This window comes from Oncorhynchus clarkii, chromosome 2, assembly GCF_045791955.1.
Source record: "Oncorhynchus clarkii lewisi isolate Uvic-CL-2024 chromosome 2, UVic_Ocla_1.0, whole genome shotgun sequence".
In the NCBI taxonomy this organism is placed as follows: domain Eukaryota; kingdom Metazoa; phylum Chordata; class Actinopteri; order Salmoniformes; family Salmonidae; genus Oncorhynchus; species Oncorhynchus clarkii.
Genome location: NC_092148.1, coordinates 23,023,773 through 23,043,799, shown reverse-complemented (window position 1 = coordinate 23,043,799; position 20,027 = coordinate 23,023,773). Strand labels below are relative to the sequence as shown.

General features: G+C 44.3%; 2 protein-coding genes across 4 annotated transcripts; both read left to right on the top strand.

Annotated features, from left to right (window-relative positions):
• LOC139424632 (mothers against decapentaplegic homolog 4-like) lies at positions 1 to 10,641 on the top strand. Of its 3 annotated transcripts, none has more exons than XM_071176672.1 (11): positions 1 to 351; positions 1,430 to 1,670; positions 5,269 to 5,443; positions 5,599 to 5,622; positions 6,159 to 6,335; positions 6,486 to 6,689; positions 6,791 to 6,892; positions 6,997 to 7,053; positions 7,215 to 7,398; positions 7,577 to 7,884; positions 7,979 to 10,641. In XM_071176672.1, the coding sequence occupies exons 2-11, from the start codon at positions 1,434 to 1,436 to the stop codon at positions 8,197 to 8,199; spliced, it is 1,689 nt and encodes a 562-aa protein (XP_071032773.1). In that variant the 5' UTR covers positions 1 to 351; positions 1,430 to 1,433; the 3' UTR covers positions 8,200 to 10,641. The 3 variants fall into 3 exon arrangements, with proteins under 3 accessions (XP_071032773.1, XP_071032764.1, XP_071032756.1); XM_071176663.1 differs by having other exon boundaries at positions 5,599 to 5,670; XM_071176655.1 differs by having other exon boundaries at positions 5,599 to 5,670; positions 6,150 to 6,335.
• Positions 10,642 to 10,806: 165 nt separating this feature from the next.
• Positions 10,807 to 19,422, top strand: LOC139380360 (synaptotagmin-11-like). The gene is made up of 4 exons (XM_071122980.1): positions 10,807 to 11,113; positions 15,088 to 16,001; positions 18,177 to 18,297; positions 18,415 to 19,422. The coding sequence occupies exons 1-4, from the start codon at positions 11,080 to 11,082 to the stop codon at positions 18,723 to 18,725; spliced, it is 1,380 nt and encodes a 459-aa protein (XP_070979081.1). The 5' UTR covers positions 10,807 to 11,079; the 3' UTR covers positions 18,726 to 19,422.
• Positions 19,423 to 20,027: the final 605 nt, after the last annotated feature.

The window sequence follows — 20,027 nt, the reverse complement described above, 5'->3', positions numbered from 1 at the left end:
AATCAACAAGCAACCCAGACAGACATCAGCCCCCAGTGGCTGGCTGTGAGCTGTAAGAGAGTAGCGTCATAGTTGGCCGAGAGCCCCACCGTCTGGAATGAAACGGGCGCAGCGATTGGCTCGACTTTTTTTTGCCCTAGACAACTCACTCTCTCTCCCCCTTTTGTTATTGCAAGCAAACTGGAGAAGAGCCGAGGGAGCAGCAGGATGAACGAAGGGAGCGAGAGAGGGCGATAGACTGATAACAGTCTAGACAGACAGCTCCACAGAGAGAGGGGTAAAAGGGGAAATACATTTGGAATACTGCTTCAGATCTCCCTCTACTTATTTGTCCAGTTCTCCTGTTGATTTGTAAGTAAACTACATTTTGGTATTGACTATTCCCATAGGGATTTTTTAGCTGACCAAACCAGTCTGAGTCACATGGATTGTTGACAGACCTATAGCCTACAGTTAGGTCAACGTAGTGAGACAGACAGCCAGACAGAGCCCCCCCCCCCCCCCCAACTACTCTCAAGTCTCAAGTCTTATCTATCCTCTGTCAAAGTACTGTGTACACTGTAGCCTACACATAATGTTGCTTTTCTTGTAGAGGTATTTATATTTTTCTCCCAGTAGGCCTACATGCTTTTGTAAACATGTAAACAAATTACTTTTGACCTCCTAAATGCTCTTAGAATTTCTTTGGTGGAGCATGTATGTTTTTTTTAAATAGTTTATTACAGTTGTATTATTGTTATCAAAGTGGATTGTAATATAACCTACTTTAGGAAATCACACATTTTCTGCATTATTGTTTTTTTCTGACTAGTTGTGCAAAGCAAAACAAGCTCAACTTCATCACTAGCATGACACAGATGGAAGGATGTTTGTAAACAACATTGGTCACCCTTAGTCACCGACATTTACATAATTTAGCAGACGCTCACTTACAAGAGCAATTAGGGTTAAGTGCCATGCTCAAGGGCACATCGACAGATTTTTCACCTGGTCGGCTTGTGGATTAGCCCAATGCTCTTAATTAACTGCAAGGCTACCTGCCGCCCTACACTTCACATGCATCATAAGAATGTCAATTCTCTTTAGGGTAATGTATTTTCAGATAAGTAGTATATACCTATTTAAGGATAAAGTAATTTTGGCCTACTTAATTCTGTGTTTACATGGCCTGCTTTGTATCTTCTGCTCTGTAAAAGCCCCATACATTGTGTGTTGTTAATACTGGTAAAGTTGTTATTGGATTGTTATAGGGACCTTGGTTGCTGATAGCCTATGACTTGAACCTTGACCTAAAGTACCATATCAGGTCCAGACTTCAGTGTTGTGTCAGTGATCAAACAACAATCAAATCAATGAATAAATCAATTGCATTTGGTTGCTTCACCATAGTGGTCTCTCACCTCCTTCTCTCCAACCCCCCTCAACCCAGGGAGATGTCAGTGAACCCCCCCAACAGCAACGATGCCTGCCTGAGCATCGTGCACAGCCTCATGTGCCACCGACAGGGCGGTGAGAACGAGGGCTTTGCCAAGCGTGCCATAGAGAGCCTGGTAAAGAAGCTGAAGGAGAAGAAGGATGAGCTGGACTCGCTCATCACCGCCATCACCACCAACGGAGTTCACCCCAGCAAGTGTGTCACCATCCAGAGGACGCTTGATGGACGCCTGCAGGTAGGCTACTGTTATTTTGGGTTGAATGAGGCCTAGGCCGGTATGTTATCACTGATTATAGAGGGACTATAGAGAGACTGTTTATGAAATCAGTGGATCTCATTAATAAATTATTCACTGATGAATTGTTATTGGTGACATGGCACAAAGACTCTGTCAACTCAGTGACCAATAGCTGGTTGCTTTTGATGACTGACTAATACACCTTTCAGGTACTGCCAGCAACAAAGCCTATACTTTTATTTCAGCCAGTCATGATTGTGGTAATACACTCACTACATGATCAAAAGTAGGTGTACATCTGCTTGTCGAACATCTCATTCCAAATCATGGACATTAAAATGGAGTTGGTTCCCCCTTTGCTGCTATAACAGCCTCTACTCTTCTGGGAAGGCTTTCCCACTGGAGCATTGCTACGGGGACTTGCTTCCATTCAGCCACAAGAGCAATAGTGAGGTCAGCCACTGATGTTGGGTGATTAGGCCTGGCTCGCAGTCAGCGTTCCAATTCATCCCAAAGGTGTTCGACAGGGTTTATGGTCTGGGCTCTGTGAAGGCCAGTGAAGTTCTTCTACACCGATCTCGGCAAATCATTTCTGTATGGACCTTGCTTTGTGCACAGTTGTCATGCTGAAACAGGAAAGGGCCTTCCCCAAACTATTGCCACAACGTTGGAAGCACAGAACTGTCTAGAATGTCATTGTATGCTGTAGCATTAAGATGATCCTTCACTGGAACTAAGGGGCCTAGCCCGAATCATGAAAAACAGCGCCAGACCATTATTCCTCCTCCACCAAACTTTACAGTTGGCACTATGCAATGTCTGAGTCCTGTTGCTCCTAGACGTTTCCACTTCAAAATAATAGCACTTACAGTTGACTCGGGCAGCTCTAGCTGGGAAGACATTTGACGAACTGACCATGTTGAAAGTCACTGAGCCCTTCAGTAAGGCCATTCTACTGCCAATGTTTGTCTATGGCTGTGGGATTTTATACACCTGTAAGCAACGGTGTGGCTGAAATAGCCAAACACTAATTTGAAGGGGTATTCACATACTTTTGTATACATAGTGTATGTTTTAAAGTCCCGCCAACCCCTCAGTAAACGTCCCTAATCATTTTACCGGTTTTGGAAGACATAAAATCATGAACATTCTATTGTTGTTCTCAGACATCAAACTTGTCCTTGTCATAAAGAAAAAGTATAAACAAAACGTCAGTCTGCATGGAGCAACGTTACCTGCTCTTATTTTTTGCTCCAAAAAAGCTATTCGTTAAAAAATGTATTTAGAATATGTAAATCTAGCAAGCCTGGCAACTAAAAGCAACTTTCTGACAATGTTTTGCTTTGTTGCTTGTTTCTTGTAACAACTTTTGAGGATTTTACATTTTGGGGTTGTCATCTTCAAAGTTGTTTCTGCTGGTCGCAAAAAGCCAAGTTATCATGACACAAGATTAATTAAATGTAAAAGGCTTTGAAAATAAAAAGCTTGTTATAACCTCAGTGTTCCGTTGACATTTCACAGAGACACGCTTGTTTGTGCAAAAATCCAGTGTTTCTATGTCAAACGGTTTTGTCATATTTCAGTCTTCTATGATGTGTATAAAGTGTAATATTGTGACGCAAAATCAAAACTGAATACATTTCAACTCTCTTTTTTTTAAGCCCATACCATGTGTGTGCAACCTGGTGTCAGAGCATTTCATATTATTCTGTACGTAAATTCCGAGACACTCCATTTAGTATAATATGTTACGTTTCGTATGGTATGTGTTAATTTGTGGATGTTTATCACCCATTCCGTATGATATGTTACGAATTACAATTCTTATATGTTACGAATTTGCAAAACGTACAAAATGTTATGAATTTGCTTAACATATATGTTTAGAATTCTAGCTACGTGGCTAACGTTAGCTAGCTGGCCTAACGTTAGCTTGGCTAGGGGTTAGGGTTAATGTTAGGGTTAAGTTTATGGGAAGAGTTAGCTAAAAGGTTTAGGTTTAGGCGAATGGTTAGTTAATATGCTAAGTAGTTGCAAAGTAGCAAAAAAGTAGTAAGTAGTTGAAAAGTTGCTAATTAGCTAAGTTGTCTGTGATGAGATTCGAACTCAACAAGTGAATCATTCAACACATGGGTTACTTACACACTTCAGGGAGGTGAAACAGGAGAAAAAAGTAAAGGGGTTTAAGTCTTCCTATAGGCTAACTTCTAGAGAATGAACATAGTATCGAATACTTAGAAGTGTAACCCACGAGTTGCTTACAGAGAGAGAGCAAGGGAATGAGAGAGAAGGAAACAGAGGGAGTTCCCCTCCCCCAGCTCTCGTGAGGGAGAGAGAGAGGGAGGGAGTACTGGAGGGGTAGCGCTGGTTGTTTTGTCTGAGACACAGGAAAGGGGCAGGGTTAAGTTAAGCCTGTCTGTCTCTGGTGTGTGTGTGCGTATGTGCGTGTGTTTGTGTCTGGAGTTTTTCCAGTGTTAAAGTTTGTGGAAGTATATTTGTAATCTCAGACATACCACAGTATTTTCTGTGTGTGTGTGTGTGTGTGTGTGTGTGTGTGTGTGTGTGTGTGTGTGTGTGTGTGTGTGTGTGTGTGTGTGTGTGTGTGTGTGTGTGTGTGTGTGTGTGTGTGTGTGTGTGTGTGTGTGTGTGAGAGAGGTGTTTATTATTGAATGCAGGTTTTGACTTACATCAACAGTTTCTACATTTGAGATTGCCTGTGGATATACGGATGTTAGTGACACGTATTAATGTGATGTGTGAGAACTATATATGAGAATGTACTGCATTATTCTCTGTTCAGGACTGTAGGCTGTGTGTGTGTTTGTCAGTAATGTTGGCTGTAATTGGGCTGGCACTCTGCCAGCTCTGACTCTTTGTCTGAGGAAGGTCACTTTGGTTTTCAGGAAGAAAGAATAATCAAAAAGAAAATGTAAAAGTTTAGAGTCCATTCTGGCTTTCTCTTGCTGTTAGTGCAGAAAGGGTATGTTGATCCCAAAATACAGATATTTTTCTCTGACACACACACACACACACACACACACACACACACACACACACACACACACACTTGTTGAGTTAACCCTACACCAGCTCTCTCTTTTGTCACACTCACACTCTTCCTTAATAGCAAGTACACAGACCAACTCTGACACACTTGAGTACATGCAGCACAATACAAGGACAGTGTAACATTGGTTCCTCAAGAACATGGGAATAAGCCTGAGACACCATTGATGACTCAGTCACTATTTGTGCTATTCAGCTCTGTCTGATATGTTTTAATGGCTCCAAGGCTATTCCCCACCCAGAGTGTGTGCCTGGAGAGAGTGTGTTTAGCATTGATGTACATTTCCATTCATGACCCGTTTCCTCGACCACTCCCTGTCTACCAGCTCCCTCTTGCTCTCCTCCTTCTCATTCTCAGTTCCACTCCCTCCATGCTCAATTTCCAACCCTATCATGGCCTCCATACTGTCGCCCATTCCCTTCCTGAGACTCACCGTCCTACTGTAAATAATCACCCTAAAAGCCTCGGCTGGATGTTGGAAAGGAATACCTCCATGCCTTCTCCATTCTCTCTCCTCTGTCCCTCCAGGTAGCTGGGAGGAAAGGGTTCCCCCATGTGATCTACGCTAGGCTCTGGCGTTGGCCAGACCTCCACAAGAATGAACTGAAGCACGTCAAGTTCTGCCAGTTCGCCTTTGACCTCAAGTATGACAATGTGTGTGTCAACCCCTACCACTACGAGCGAGTGGTATCGCCAGGCATTGGTGCGTCTGTTCACAATTTCACTTCCACTAATGAAACAGAAGCACAAATGGGGAATGAGAATATGAAGTTGTTAACAGGCTCTTTGGGTCACAGGCTTTTTCAGAACTTCCATGCTGTTTCTAACTTTGTTTCCCTTTCTGTCTGTCTCCTCAAGTTGGTCTCAGCATTCAAAATGCAGGTGAGGAGGAAAACACTATTTTCAGCATCATCAAACATCATCAAAATGGTAATGAGCAATAGCGAGTCATTCTAACCAATCTGTTTTTATCGCATTTCCCAAAGTGCACAGGCAATACTACTGTTTTGATACAGATATACTGTAGATGTGCTCTTGGCAATCTGACGAAAAATATGGAATGCAGAGCTTCCAAACCAGCCAGATTCATACCTGTCTGAGCTAGTCTACACTACAAGAAGGACACCTCAATCAAAGTGCAAGAAGGTGTCACAGGCTGCATGACAGGGCAAAAATCACTCCCACTTGGAGGCAACAATAAATGCCATCCATCAATTTGATCTAAATTACAGTAAATTCCGGAATTTATTCAAAATGTATCCATTCATGAATCGAAAATATAGTAATATGACATGACTCACGCCTGATTTCTGCCCGCCCGCCTGCCTGTCTCTCTCCCTTTCTCTCTCTTTCTGTCTCTCTCCCTCCCACTGTCTGTCTCTCTCTCTCCCCCCTCCCTTCATTACAAGGTCCTCCAGGTCGGCTGATCAAAGAGGAGTACATCCATGACTGTTTTGAGATGGACCTCCCCTCCAGGATGCCCCCCCAGCCCGAGCGCTACAACCAGCCCCTTCCCCCTCTGCAGATGCCCCCCGAGCCGCCCCGCGCCCCATCCTCTGTCAACCTCTACCCCAGCATGCCCCTCTCTCCGCCAGGTGAGATAGACTAAAACTGAACCTGGTAATAAGAAGTACTACCGTACAAGCAATTCAGCTGAGAAGAACCAGACTCTCTTGCTTTTATGTCTAACTCTATCCCATACAATTTCCATCTTTTATTCCACTTCCCCCATCTTTTTCCTCCAGTGAGCAGTTCCATGATGGGGCCCATGTCTGGGGGCCACGGCGAGGGCCTGCTTCAGATCGCCTCTCCCCAGAGCCAGGGCATGCCCCAGACGCCGCCACCCACCACCCCCACACACGGACCACCCCCCCAGCCCACCACCCCTCACAGCCAGAGTGACTACAACAGCAGCTCCAAACACACACAGACACAGAGCTCTTATCACAGTGAGTTACTAACGAACCAGGTTGGCAGTGTCACAGAGAAGGTGTCAATTCCATGGTGTCAGTTTCAACTCTGTTTGTTCTCTTTCTTCACAATCTTCCAGCGACCTGGACAGGCACCAGCACGGCCTCCTATACCCCTGTAGGAGCCCAGCAGAATGGGCGTGGCCACCAGCAACCACCACTGCACCACCCCAACCACTTCTGTATGTCAATCACCTGTCAATCAATCTTTCTGTCAGAAATGCAGGACTGTTACTATATGTATATGGCAGCGTTGTCATATTTGCTAATTAATTTCTCTTAAAAGGGTCTCAGCAACATCACAGTGCACCTGCCTTTCCTCAGCCAGTCTCCAACCATCCAGGTACAGACACAGCGTACACCCACTCACACACACTCACTCACCCACACACATGATGTTAGGCATCTCACCCCATCCACCACCAATGTACAGTACCCACATGAGGGACACATGGCAGCCATTTTGCAGTATTTCATATTATATTTCATGTTGTGTGTTGCCAGGTCCAGAGTTCTGGTGCTCCATCTCCTACTTTGAGATGGACATCCAGGTTGGGGAGATGTTCAAGGTCCTGGCTAACTGCCCCGTGGTGACAGTGGACGGATATGTGGACCCCTCGGGGGGCGACCGCTTCTGTCTGGGCCAGCTCAGCAACGTGCACCGCACCGACGCTAGCGAGAGAGCCAGGTCTATCAGCGTGCCCCTAATATACCCACCTTGCCTAACCGCTAGCTATTTGAGAACCTTGTTGGGTTGCAGAATACACAGGGCAAATATGTTTTTATCGCCTATATAGAAGTAAATGCAATCCCCAGTGTCTGTGATTTTCTCTTCACCAGTGTGAACTCCTATCTCCATTTCCCAGGTTGCACATTGGGAAGGGGGTGCAGTTAGAGTGTCGTGGTGAGGGGGATGTGTGGATGCGTTGCCTTAGCGACCATGCAGTGTTCGTACAGAGCTACTACCTGGACCGGGAGGCGGGGCGAGCCCCGGGAGACGCAGTTCACAAGATCTACCCTGGGGCCTACATGAAGGTGTTTGACCTGCGTCAGTGCCACAGGCAGATGCAGCAGCAGGCAGCCACGGCCCAGGCTGCAGCAGCAGCACAGGCTGCAGCAGTGGCAGGCAACATCCCAGGGCCTGGCAGTGTGGGGGGAATCGCCCCGGCAGTCAGTGAGTGCTTCTGTCCATCTCTCTCGCTCTCTCTTTCTTTCTTTCTCTCTCTCTCTCGCTCTGTTAATCACTCAGTAAATCTAAATTCTCCCAGGTCTGTCGGCGGCAGCCGGGATAGGTGTGGATGACCTGCGGCGGTTGTGTATCCTGCGGCTCAGCTTTGTGAAGGGCTGGGGGCCCGACTACCCCCGGCAGAGCATCAAGCACACCCCCTGCTGGGTGGAGGTCCACCTGCACCGCGCCCTGCAGCTGCTGGATGAGGTGCTGCACACCATGCCTCTGGCTGACCTAGGAGGACACGGACATGTCAACTAAGCAGTGTGTGGGTGTGTGTGAGAGAGAGGTGGCGGTGTCTCAGTTGCTTGGTTTGGATGATAACTGCCCTTCATGAACACTACAGTACGTTTTGGATTGGATACCATTTTCCCCACCACCTGAAACAAAGACTGTAGGCTTTAATAGAAACTTCTATCGAACTTCTATCGAAAAGGTATTTTCATGCTTTTATATATTTTCCTTGAATCGCCTAATTTTCCTGAAGCAGTTTAGACTGCAAAATGTACTTGCTCAACAGACAATCTTTTCACAGAGACTGGAACTTGCACTAAAGGCATCAATGTTTTCTAGTAGTGGTAGAGACTGTAAGGGATGGACTGTGTCACAACAATGGAAACTGGCCTCGTACCTCCAATGACCTGGTAACCTGCCTGGATAAAACACTTTGGGAATTGTTCAGAAAGTCAGAATGATAGCACATGTGCTGCAGTGGATTCTCACTTAAGCAGTGTTGGAATGATGCCTTGATTACAGGGCAGCAGACTCAGACAGGTATATTGCATTTGGAGAATGCTGCTGTCCTTTAACTGCCTTCAGTAGGGTCTGTTTGTTCTTCAGGGAGAAATTGAAATAATAGTCACCACAATCTCCATCAACCTTTTCTCTTATCAGTCTTTTTCATCAACCTGTATCATGTGACTCAGTTATATTTATACTGGACAAAAATATAAATGCAACATGTAAAGTGTTGGTCTCGTGTTTCATGAGCTGAATTAAAAGATCCCAGAAATGTTCCATAAGCACAAAAAGTTTATTTTTCTCAAATGTTGTGCACACATTTGTTTACATTCTTGTTAATGGGCATTTTAGCCTTTGTCAAGATAATCCAACCACCTAAGGTGTGGCATATCAAGAAGCTGATTGAACAGCATAATCATTACACAGGTGCACCTTGTGCTGGGGACAATGAAAGGACACTCTAAAAAGTGCAGTTTTGCCACACAACTCAATGCCACAGATGTCTCAAGTTTTGAGGGAGCATACAAATGTCATGATAACTGCAGGAATGTCCACCAAAGCTGTTGCCAGATAATTCAATGTTAATTTCTCTACCATAAACTTGAATTTGGCAGTACATCCAACCAGCCTCACAACCGCAGACCACATGTAACCACGCCAGCCCAGGACCTCCAGTCTGGCTTCTTCACCGGTGGGATATTCTGGGGGGGGGGGGGGTATAAACTCATTCTGATTGTCTGGGTCTGGCTCCCAAGTGGGTGGGCCAATGTCCTCCCAGGCCCACCCATGGCTGCGCCTCTGCCCAGTCATGTGAAATCCATAGATTAGGGTCTAATGATTTTATTTCAATTGACTGATTTCCTTATATAAACTGTAGCTCAGCAAAACCTTTTAAATTGTTGCATGTTGCATTTATATTTGTGTTCAGTATAGTTACCAAAAACAAGAAATGGAATATCAAGAATATCATTGATTATATTTATTGATGGAAGTTTCTACACAGGATTTGTAACGTTTTGTTTATTCAGATAAACAGACCAAAGTTGTCAGAACGATTTTTCACTGCTATTTTATGGCCAAAAAACCTTTGCTGAATGTGCTTTATCTTCGTTTTGTGTCCTGCCTTTGTTCAACCAAAGCATGTATTTGTGTTGATGTATGCCAAAATATGCCTTTAACTAAAGTACCGCTAGGCCTAATTAAAGACAAGGTCATGAATTAATTAATTTGGTGCCTTCATTTTGAACTACTGACAAAAAATTACAAACCCCACAGAAAAAACGGCCTTCATTTGTTGGTTTTCTCAGTACATTCCTGCTTCAATGCGCCTCTCGTCAGCCAAAGTGATGTATTTACTACAACTAAAGATTGTGTTTTTTTGTCGTACAGTATGACTTCATTGGCTGTATTACATTTGTCCAGTAGGACACCTAGTGAACGTTCTGGGTACTACGTGCATTTGCAGTCCTTCCATGTTGATGTAGGGCCTGTGACTGGTTTACCTCACCAAATGATATATCCAGAATATACTAGTTTGTAAAACAAATGTATTGTTTTAAATGTTTATTTATGTCTAATTTGAGACACGTATAAAACGCACATGAGGGTCTCTGCTTCTCTTTAAGCTCCTAATGATAGCCATGTGAGGGTCAACGGTGAGAACATAGCTATAATATTAAATGATTTGTAATGTATTTTTCTTGTAAATCATAATATTAGCAGCAGTCGTTGTTTTTTACAGTATTCTTTCAGCTGTCTGTAGTCAGCTTGATTCTGTCTCTTTGGTAGATATAAATAGGATTTATTATTGAGTTAGAATTGACCAAAATCTACTATTTTTGCATTCGTCTTGAACATAGCTTTATAATGTTTGTTTTAGTGTTTTTTTAATGTAAAATGATGATGTATGTAGGTTATAACTATTGTAAAGTTTAGTAAGAATTAAACTGTTTTTATAAAATCGGTATGGTCCTTAGTCCTATTGTGTAATGTTGCCAAGCAACTATTTGAATGAAAGTGTGCTACCCATTCACCAGTAATTGGTCATTTACATACATACATACACAGTTTCACACATGAAAAAATGACATTCTGACGCCACACGGGGGCGGGTCTAAAGCCTCCTGCGAGTCCGTGAGTACCAGTCTCGAGCCCCACGCAGCCTCCGCATCCGATAAATAATAGCATCGTTGAGTTTGGCGTATAGAGAGCGAATATACCATTAGAAAAGAGCAAGACAATCATTATTTATTAACCTGTGAGCTCATTTTCTGGAATATTTGGTTGAAGTATCGTTACTCATTCTCTATGGATATAAAATAGGGACAAATCAGCTTTATATTCGTTCATTTACCCTTTTTATCTGGGCGGCCAGTAAAGCATCCTGCGTTAATTCTCAAAATGGCTGAGATTACAGATTTACGACCTGCATATGGTAAGTAGCAGGCCTTTTTTGGATTTATTTGGCATTTTGTTTATTGTGTCGTCAGATGTTAACGTTATATAATGTCTTATATTTACATTGCGTGAAATATTAAAATAATGCCCAGTCGTTTTAGAAATAAGGCCATATGAGATTGAACACACCCAAATAGCATGATTAAGTTTATTGCATTCATCAAAGATTGCCAAATGTAAATTTGACATCTACTCATTACCATGGCCTATGTTAATGTAAATAGCGTCGAATGTAATTTGGAAATTGAACGAAACTGATTGCACAGGCCTATTCAACAGAGATAGTAGCATCACTAGGCACAGACGTCAATCAATTCAACGTCTATTCCAAGTTGGTTCAACTTCATTTAATTGAAATGACGTGGAAAAAAGGTTGATTCAACCAGTGTGTGCTCAATGGGAGGGAGCCTATTACAGTATTTGCTATTATGAAAGTATTTGTTCTCAATTAGTGAATCATGTTGTCAACAACATAATAATTGTAGTCCTATTCTATCAAAATATATTGAGTACTGCGGCCCATTCGCAACATTGTCACTTCTCCTGTGGTCTTCAATGTGCGCGTACGATGGTGTGGGTAGGATGACGTGATGTCTATTCCAGCATAAGCATCGCCAGCCCCGGTTCCTTTGTTTTTGTGAAAGCACGCATCCCGGAACTAGGAGCTTGGCCAAATGGACATATTTTCATTTGATCAGACCTCGAGCTTTAAATTAAGATCCCTGAACAGTAGTTTAATGCCACATTGCCACAATAAGAAGTGTAGTGCTCTGAAGGCAGGGGGTGTTGGTGACCCAAAAAGTGCCAGACCCTCTCAGCAAGTGACATGAATAGGTGATGGGGAATGGGGAGGGTTATGGATATTATATAGGAATAGGAATAGAAGAATAGTACAACCCAAGTGCAGAAACAAAACGGATTGTTCTAAACCCTAAAAACAAAGGAAATATAAACCAAACGCATATTAACACTGTCTCAGGAATGGGGCCTGTAACCTATTGGAGATTATTAATTTCCATGCAGAAGAGGAGGCTTTTTAAAATAAATGCACTCACATTTCTTGGTTGATTTAAGATTAAACCTCAAGAGCATCTAGACATTGACCTGCTTGAAGAACCTCATTACAACAAGCAGTTGGCCTTTTGTCTCAAACAGGCTCAAGATTAACAGTTGTGCAATGAAGGCTTGAGTGTTGGCCCTGAGCCTGCTGGATGCAGCAGAACATTTCATGGCAGCAAAGAAACAAGAGAGTACTGGAGTTGGATATCTGCAATTCAGCCCAACAGACTCCAGAAACCCAGATTACAGCCAGTGATCTAATCTGGGTCACTCATCAGGATTAAGACACATCTGGTCCACATCACAATCTGAGTTCTGCAAAATCAACTGAATATTATGCTCACAGGCAGCATACAATAAGACATGTAGCCAAAGCAGACAGATTGTCTCTCAGTGCTCCATGGTCACTCAGCACTCTGTGGATGATGGGGTTTATGCTGTGCCAACCGGTGCCAGGCAGGAAGAAAGACAGGAAGTTTGTCAGAAGATGGAGAATTTTGCATTCTTCAAACACACGAAACAGCCTTTTCCTGCAATCTAGAGCCATAATCATTATGACTAATTCTATGTCAAAACTGTATTTTTTTTCTGAAAACATTATCTAAGCATATCTCTTTACCTGTGCAATTGTCATTTTCGTTAAGGATGCACATTGATTCTTTAAGAACCTTTTTGCCTTAGAAGTTTAGTACAACTGCCACACTGGTATATAGTATAATAACCCAATCATTAAAGCAATTTCAGTCAGTTATGTATCTATTTATTGTCATTTGAGTTTTGAAAAGAACAATCACAATGTATGTCAATCTTTGCACGCATAGCTCTGTCTATGAACAGTGGTTACATTTCCCCAGCCCCATTACTCAGTTTATCAAACAAAGTGGCAGGGTCAGGCACTGGAAATGGCTAAAATCAAATCAAACGCTGTGTGTGTCACTCTACACTCTCTCCTCCTCCACTCACGATACCTCACGCACTAGAGTATCTAGCGTCCTGCCGAGGCATCTCTTTGCTCAGTGCACCTTGGAAGGAACCACTTACTAGGGGAGAATAGGTAAGGAGGGGTACACTTTGCCTGGTCTAGTCAGTGTGCCCCCTGCGCAAAGTACCGCTGACAGATATTGTTATAAATAATTATGATAAAATTAATTTTAAAACATGACAAAACTTAGGGGGCCCTATAGGCATGATGCCACTGACAGTAGCTGTGCATATTTATACAAATTGTACTGTGCTCATATTAGTTCAAGGTTGTCTTGAACTTGGCATGTGTGTGTTGTTCATATTTGGAATGGCAAACTACCTATACAGTAGTGTGGTCTGATCTGTAATCTATGGTTAAATATAATTGCATAAGTCCTTGCAAATCAACCTGAACTCTTTTTCTTGATGAAGGATCTGAGATGGGTTATGCAGAAGGCATAGAGATGGGACCCACAGACAAAATGCTCTTTAAAGTTACCCACAGAAAAAAACTGAACTGAGGAGATTGGCATTGTGTATAGTTATGTTAATGAGTACACTCAATTTATGCTATTACTTTACACATTTTGTGGACAATGCTTGGACCCACTGAAGCGGTAGATTTGAGAGCTCACTACTGAAATCCCCCTGGGGTATGTTTCCAGGGCAACGGGCTCAGCTGGCATTAAGCTCCTTCCAAAATCTGACGTCATCCTCCTGGTATCCCTACCCAGAATGCCAATGAAAAACAACAGGAAGGAAGGGCAAGGTATTTTGTTGAAAGACAGACAGTTGAAGGAGGGAGAGGAGAGACAGACAAAGACAGATGAAAATGGAAACGGGAGAGAGATTAACATATGCTTAACATATGTTCATGCTCATGCACATGTAGTGTATAGACTGACAAGTTTACGTGGGGGGGGGGGCGAGAAAGGCCACAATGCGTCTCTTTTCAGGGGCTTGGCCAGACAAAGGGTCCTCTCCCGGCCCGCCCGCCCCACTGCAGCAGGCTCTGTCCACTGAGTCCCATTATAGCTGGGATCAGCACAGTCAGCCTTACCATGTGCGCACAGCACATAGTCACAGTCTCTCACTCACCACCAGCAACAAATGAGTGGGTGGGGGCTCGCACACATAGTCACACATAGATGCATGCGTACCTGCATGTGCACAGACACTTAGACCCCCACCCTTCGCACATACACACTCAGAGAGAGACACACACAGAGACAGGGTATGGGGCTATACCTCCCAGACACATTGAGACAGACAATACACGCCCTAGTCTGGTGTAATGACCAGCCATGGAACACTGTCTGTCTGCTAGATGAAGCACACCGCCACTGGGATCAATTAAGGGAGGGAAATTATTAATGACTTTAAGAAAGAGGTGGACAGTGTGTGTGTGTGTGTGTGTGTGTGTGTGTGTGTGTGTGTGTGTGTGTGTGTGTGTGTGTGTTTGTGTGGTGTGGGGGGGGTGACATTTAAGCAACCTGGTGACACCTGGTTGAATGACGTCCATATTGCTCATGTCTTTCCCACTCACACGCGCCTCGTGCTCTGTGAAGTCACTACTGCTGTATGGCACAGTCACAGTGTTGAGTCACAGTGGAGTGGAGTCACCCTGGGTGGTGTGGTCACACGACTTACATTATTTAGCCTACCTGACAATAATGAGCCACTGAAGGGCAGTTACATGATATCCTATTTGATGTTCAGTACTGCATCACTTGGTGCAGCTGAAAGAGTTGAATATCTTTAATCTGAGTCAGTTCTAGTTCCTGGCTGAACTAAATGCAACTGACAGTTTGACTATCTACTTTATTTAGAGACTCCAGTATGAATATATCCTACACCAGACATTGCAAACACATCCCAGTCTAGACTGTGCAAAGGTGTTAACTCATTCTATGTGTCTCTCTCTTTCAGACATGTCACCGGTGCTGGCCGGTTTTATCGGTGCGGCGGCTCTGGTGGTTGCCGTGGTGATCCTGGTTCTCCTGTGGTCCTTCTGCCAGCGTCGACACCTCCGGGTGACGGGCCGATACAAGCTCCATGGTGATCAGTACTGTGACTCGGCTGAAGACCCGCCCTACAAGTTCATCCACATGCTGAAGGGCATCAGTATCTACCCAGAGTCCCTCAGCAGCAGCAAGAGGATAGTACGGGTGGCAAGGCGTGCTGGGTGGCAGGGGGAGAGAGACAGAGAGAGGGGTGGCGGTCGCGGGATGGTCCTGGTGGATGCGGAGAACAACATCCTGGACGCGCCTACCCATCTCCAGATGAGCCACCTGGTTCCCCCTGCTGGCCAGCCCAGGATGGAGCGGGCACTGCCCGTCAGGGCCGACTACTGCTGCCTGGATAGCTCAGCTACCAGTAGCGAGAACAGCAGCAAGACTGTTTCGCCTTTCACCCCCGCGTCCTCCGACCCAGAATCAGAGCCTGAAACCAGCTTGGGCTCCCTCAGCCTGGCTTTAGACTACAACTTCCCTAAGAAGGCCTTGGTGGTGACCATCGTTGGAGCCCATGGCCTGCCTGCAGTAGACGAACAGGGGAACAGCTCCGACCCCTACGTGAAGATGACCATCCTCCCTGAGAAGAAGCACCGGGTGAAGACCAGGGTCCTGAGGAAGACACTGGAGCCGGTGTTTGACGAGACGTTTACGTTCTATGGCGTGGCCTACAGCTCGCTGCCCGAGCTCACGCTGCACTTCCTGGTGCTCAGCTTTGACCGCTTTGCCCGCGATGATGTCATAGGGGAGGTGGTGGTCCCACTAACAGAGTTGGAACCCAGCACGGGGCGGGTGCACATCACCCAGCAAATCAGCAAGAGGAACATGCAGGTGAGGGGGGGGGGGGGGGGCAACCTATACACGTTTCAAAGCATGAACAAACTATTCTGACATTACAATCATTCTTGGAGGTAGGGGCTGGCTCACACATACAGTACACACACACATGGGATTGAGCGCAGTGCAGTACACAGAGGAGATTGTCTGACAGGAAGGTCAATGTGTCTCGTGATTCGGTCCCCATTCAAGTCTTAACTGCAGCCAGACTGAGGAGACAGAAACAACGCCTCCATGTAATCTCTCAATGCAGCCAGCCATCCATCAGGCTCCCTTTATCATCACAGCCACACATGTGCATGTGAGTGTGTACCCAACTTGGACTCGCCAAGGACTTGTTTCGTTTTTTGTTCCCACATGTACCTGTGGCACTAGTCCTCACTGTGTGGCCATTGTGTATAACCCATCTGCTGTTCAATATAAGAAGGGCTGGATATGTTTTGTATGGATGCAATGCAGGAGTTATTACTTCCTCATTGAAAGAAGACGTCTGATCGTAAAAACGGGTAGTGTTCCTCAGTACTCAGTGTGGAGGGCAAGGTATTGCAGTAGCATGGGGGAAGTCGATACACCATGCATGGGAATCAACCTCATACCTGACTAGGATACCAAGTTGCAGGTGTATTAAAACTACACTAGAATGAGAAGAGATCTTTGGCTCACTGTAGTGGTGTCAGGGTAAATTTGTGTGGCTAAGCTTTCGGTCAAACAACCTTCATCAAAGCAATGTCAATGTCTTCAAAACAATAATCCATTATAAGCATACAAATCACCAGGACACTCACCTAGGGATTTTTCTCAGCAAATCCTCATTTTATAATCATTAGATTAGAAAATGCCCTTTTGGGCCTCCCGGGTGGCGCAGTGGTTAAGGGCGCTGTACTGCAGCGCCAGCTGTGCCATCAGAGTCCTGGGTTCGCGCCCAGGCTCTGTCGTAACCGTCCGCGACCGGGAGGTCCGTGGGGCGACGCACAATTGGCCTAGCGTCGCCCGGGTTAGGGAGGGCTTGGTCGGTAGGGGTGTCCTTGTCTCATCGCGCACCAGCGACTCCTGTGGCGGGCTGGGCGCAGTGTACGCTAGCCAAGGTGGCCAGGTGCACGGTGTTTCCTCCGGCGCATTGGTGCAGCTGGCTTCCGGGTTGGATGTGCGCTGTGTTAAAGAAGCAGCGGCTTGGTTGGTTGTGTATCGGAGGACGCATGACTTTCAACCTTCGTCTCTCCCGAGCCCGTACGGGAGTTGTAGCGATGAGACAAGATAGTAGCTACTACAACAATTGGATACTACGAAATTGGGGAGAAAAAAGGGGTAAAATTCAAAAAAATAAAAAATAAATAAAAAAAGAAAATGCCCTTTTAGTGATGGGTTGGAATAATATGAAATCAATTGCAAGTCAGTGAATATGAGAAAGTGAATGTGTGTGCTGGTCTGTAGCATCATACATCATGTCTACCTACTGTCATCTGTATTAATGTATACAGTACCAATATCTGATTTACATTTATATGGATATACAGTGTAAAGGCCAGATATGACATATTTTTTCCCACAGTTTATCTGATTCATTGTTTAATTTCCTTGCTCTTACTATGCAGAACACCTAGATTATACAAACCGCTATACTATATACACTGTGATGTTTCTCACAGAAACACTAAAATAATCACACTAGTCTGTTTCCACACACAGATATGTATGGTATATGTAAGCAATAAGGCCAGAGTGGGTGTGGTATATGGCCAATATACCACGGCTAAGGGCTGTTCTTAGTAAGACGCAATGTGGAGTGCCTGGATACAGCCCTTAGCTGTGCTATATTGGTCATATACCACAAGCCCCAGATGTGCCTTGTTGCTATTATAAACTGGTTAACAATGCAATTAGAGCAGTAAAAATAAATGTTTTGTCATACAGCCAATCAGCATTCAGGGCTTGAACCACCCAGTTTATAATTGTGCATGTAGAACAAGGTTGACAAATAGATCATTCCAAAGACTGCTGAGTTGTATTGTCTTGGCAATTGGTGCCCCATTACTCTTTCAATATATGATCTATGATTATGGCTGTTTGATTGTAGCATTGTATCTTAAAGGCTGAGTAGGTGAGTTTGATGATTGTTCCTTTTGAATGAGTCAATAGTTAAATCCTCTATGTGTCTGTCTCTTCCTGCAGTGCGAGAGCCGTGGGGAACTGTTGGTGTCTCTGTCCTACCAGCCTGTCTCCCACCGCCTCAGTGTGGTGGTGCTGAAGGCCAAACACCTGCCCAAGATGGACATCTCTGGCCTGTCTGGAAGTGAGTTCAACCACTGAGTTTGTCTGTGTGTGCCTGTGGACAATTCAAAAAGGCAGAGCTTGTGTAGATGTTCCCTTTACATATGATAATATTCCAAAATCTCCTTCTCTCCCTTAGACCCATATGTGAAAGTCAATGTGTTCTACGGACGCAAGCGCATCGCCAAGAAAAAGACGCACGTGAAGAGGTGCACGCTCAACCCCGTCTTCAACGAGTCCTTCATCTACGATGTGCCCCCCGAGCTGCTCCCTGAGATCTCTGTGGAGTTTGTGGTGGTCGACTTTGACCGTACCACTAAGAACGAGGTGGTGGGGTGTCTGCCCCTCGGCCTGCACAGCCCCTGTCCCTCTGGCGCCACCCACTGGCGGGAGGTCTGTGAAAACCCCCGTCGGCAGATCTCAAAGTGGCACAACCTCAGTGAATATTAGCTCCTCCCACCGCCTAATGCATTATAGTTCTACTTGTGTGTATAGGGGGAGGTGGAGGAGGGGAAGAGAGAGACTTCTTGCTGAGAGAGTGGCTTTTCCTCATGCCATACTTTCTCTTGTGAATAATACCAACAAAAAATGAACAACATTCCTGGTGGGACTTGTACAGTGGACTTTACAGTGGTTAAGGTTCAACTACAGGATCGAATCAAAGTAACAAACATGCATACAGATAAACATACACATATATAACCCACACCACTACAGAATTATAGAGACACTCAGTCTCAGCATTAGGTTAAGAGTAATGAAAATTAAAAAGTTGTTTGTTAACCAGAATATGACCATGATCACACATTCAAGGCTGTTATGAATTATTGTCTGACCATGTTGTATGAAGTTTAGGCGACGGGAGGATACATGCAAACGCAAAAAAAATGTTTTTGTCAGACTTCAAAATCCTCCCCTTGCCAATATTGTACTTCAATTCATTGCATGTCTGAATTAAACAGAAATATCATCAAATCAAATGTACCAAGGAAACAGAAGTATTGCTTGTATTGATAGTGAGATTTTAATTCTCTCTCTCTTAAAATGAGAAAGCCTCATGCAACCGACTCTCTGTTGCAGTTTCTCTACAGGTAGGACCAAATAGGACAGCTAGAATTTTCTTCCCAATAAATATTTGTTGAAAAAATTCTTGAATGTTTTGGGGCCTAACTATTGTCGTTTAGGGGCATTACCATATTTGATGACGAGCTCTGTATCTAAAATTAAAACCATCAAGGTTTCAAACCAATTAATGTTGTAAAGACAAATGTGATTTCACTGCAAAAATATTTATTTTGAGTCCATTTTTAGAACTAATTCGGACTGAAAATATGAATGTAATAAACAACCACAACATTATTACATGGATACATGTCATCACAAGAAATATGACAACTTCTCATACTGTGGCATTGAAAAAGCATTCACCACAGTATAAGCGAATTACTGAAACATCACTGCAGCAGGTTAGTCTTAGTACTGTAATAACCAGGTAATAACACATGCTAGTTAGCAGCTTGTAGTGCCAGAAGATGTTCTTTGAAAGTCACTGATATTATTGTGAAAAATGGTTTTGACACGAAGAGTTGTAAAGGGTCATGTTTTGCTGTATGGTTTCCAAAAGGTTCCACTATTTTGGCCAATGCCGACATGCTCATCTTTTACGGCTCGATTCAATCCGAATCACCAGTTCTGCACTCTAGAACGCTTGAAATGGTAACGTAATTGTCTATTGAGCTGACACATGCAGCG

Bases quoted from the DNA above. Each gene is read 5' to 3' on its own strand.
- LOC139424632 (XM_071176655.1), top strand. From the start codon at position 1,434: ATGTCAGTGAACCCCCCCAACAGCAACGATGCCTGCCTGAGCATCGTG. The intron at 6,893-6,996 runs GTATGTCAATCA...TTCTCTTAAAAG, and splicing joins GCACCACCCCAACCACTTCT to GGTCTCAGCAACATCACAGT. The intron at 7,885-7,978 runs GTGAGTGCTTCT...AAATTCTCCCAG, and splicing joins GGGAATCGCCCCGGCAGTCA to GTCTGTCGGCGGCAGCCGGG.
- LOC139380360 (XM_071122980.1), top strand. From the start codon at position 11,080: ATGGCTGAGATTACAGATTTACGACCTGCATATG. The intron at 11,114-15,087 runs GTAAGTAGCAGG...TCTCTCTTTCAG, and splicing joins AGATTTACGACCTGCATATG to ACATGTCACCGGTGCTGGCC. The intron at 18,298-18,414 runs GTGAGTTCAACC...TCTCTCCCTTAG, and splicing joins CATCTCTGGCCTGTCTGGAA to ACCCATATGTGAAAGTCAAT.